Genomic DNA, 1,619 nt, shown 5'->3' on the forward strand with positions numbered 1-1,619 from the left:
CGTCAAAGAAGAAGAAGAAGAAGTGGGACTTGTGTTTTTATCAGCTCGTGTGGAGACGCCGAGCTTTTCTCCGGCAAAATGCGCATCGAAAAGTGCTATTTCTGCTCGGGACCTGTGTACCCCGGCCATGGGATGATGTTTGTTAGAAATGACTGCAAGGTATGTTGCTGTGTCGCCAACTAAAAAGCTCTGCATCATGACATTTGCTCACCTTTTGTGGCTGGTATTGGCCGGATTAGCTGGCAGGCTAACGTGAGTTAGCTGGAGTCTCTCACGTGGGATCGTGTCAGTGTGTTAGTGGCGCCGTAAACCTAAAAACTCAAGGGTGGGATTGACGCACGTAAACTGTTAATTTACTGAGAGTTACACCTTCTTTACTGGTTATAAAATCTCCGATAATCAGACTTCGAAAGGCCCAAGTCAGACATTTAAATATCGAGGCCTGTTCAGTTCTACTCGTCAGTTTTGGCTTGTGGGAGCAGTGCGCCCCCTAATGGGCTGTTGTGGGAATGCGTGCAGATTAGTGACAGCTGTCCTCGTTTGTTCTCTTTTCTAGTAGCAAGAACAACTGTTTCATGACGAATGGACCCCTAAAATGTTTCTGTTTCTCCGTCTCTGTTTTTTTTTTTTATGCACATAGGTGTTCAGATTCTGCAGATCAAAGTGCCACAAGAATTTCAAGAAGAAGCGCAATCCAAGAAAAACAAGATGGACCAAAGCCTTCAGAAAGGCATCAGGAAAGGAGCTGACAGTGGTGAGCTGCTTATAAGTCTGTGTTGATGCCTTAAATGTTATGTAGTACCGACCTAACAGAGGTTTGCCTTTTTCAGGATAACTCTCTGGAGTTTGAGAAGCGCAGAAATATTCCTGTTAAATACAACAGGGAGCTCTGGAACAAGACAGGTAATTTGGTTTTACTGCTTTTCACAAGCGAGCACTTTGGAAATGTGATTTTAAGTGCTGAACATGAAAGTAAAATGTCATGTTCTTTCTACAGTGGAAGCAATGAAGAAGGTGGAACAGATAAAACAGAAACGACAGGCAAGATTTATCATGAACAGGTGAGTAATGTGTTTTATTTTGATTTAAGGTGTAAGATTTTAAGACATTTACAGAGAAACAGCAGCAGCGCTCATCACTGCTTTCTACTCCATAGGTTGAAGAAGGGCAAACAACTAGAAAAGGAGGAGGACATCAACGAAGTCAAGAAAAATATCCACCTTATCAAAGCACCACATGCAGGTAACAATACAAACAACATGCTTTATTATCCCTTTTATCCTTTTTGTGTAAGTACAATAATTAGGGGGAAAGAATTAAAAGTGATACATGATGATCAACTTCAAGTTTAGCTACTCTTTGGGCTTTTCATCATTGATCAAATCTTATTGTTTTCACAGGAAAAGCCAAACAACTGGAGGACAAAATGGTGCAGAAGTTGCAAGAAGATGTGGAGATGGGGGGTGATGACAATTAATTTTATGCCCAAGGAGTTTATTTTTAGTGTTTCATGAAAATCAATACCATGTTGGCCTGCATTACACTGCATATTTGTTTTGGAATTGAGATTTCCAATGGACTGATGGTGTTGAATTTGTAATATATATAATACCCTGTAA

At 40.7% G+C, this 1,619-nt stretch overlaps 1 protein-coding gene across 1 annotated transcript; it reads left to right on the top strand.

Moving 5' to 3' along the window:
- On the top strand, positions 1 to 1,619 carry rsl24d1 (ribosomal L24 domain containing 1). The gene is made up of 6 exons (XM_030053849.1): positions 1 to 159; positions 641 to 754; positions 831 to 903; positions 998 to 1,061; positions 1,157 to 1,242; positions 1,401 to 1,619. The coding sequence occupies exons 1-6, from the start codon at positions 79 to 81 to the stop codon at positions 1,475 to 1,477; spliced, it is 495 nt and encodes a 164-aa protein (XP_029909709.1). The 5' UTR covers positions 1 to 78; the 3' UTR covers positions 1,478 to 1,619.

Source organism: Myripristis murdjan, chromosome 6, assembly GCF_902150065.1.
Source record: "Myripristis murdjan chromosome 6, fMyrMur1.1, whole genome shotgun sequence".
Taxonomy (NCBI): domain Eukaryota; kingdom Metazoa; phylum Chordata; class Actinopteri; order Holocentriformes; family Holocentridae; genus Myripristis; species Myripristis murdjan.

Coding starts and splice junctions, on each gene's coding strand:
- rsl24d1 (XM_030053849.1), top strand. CDS start 79: ATGCGCATCGAAAAGTGCTATTTCTGCTCGGGACCTGTGTACCCCGGC. Junction 755..830: donor CAGGAAAGGAGCTGACAGTG/GTGAGCTGCTTA, acceptor TGCCTTTTTCAG/GATAACTCTCTGGAGTTTGA. Junction 1,062..1,156: donor GCAAGATTTATCATGAACAG/GTGAGTAATGTG, acceptor TCTACTCCATAG/GTTGAAGAAGGGCAAACAAC.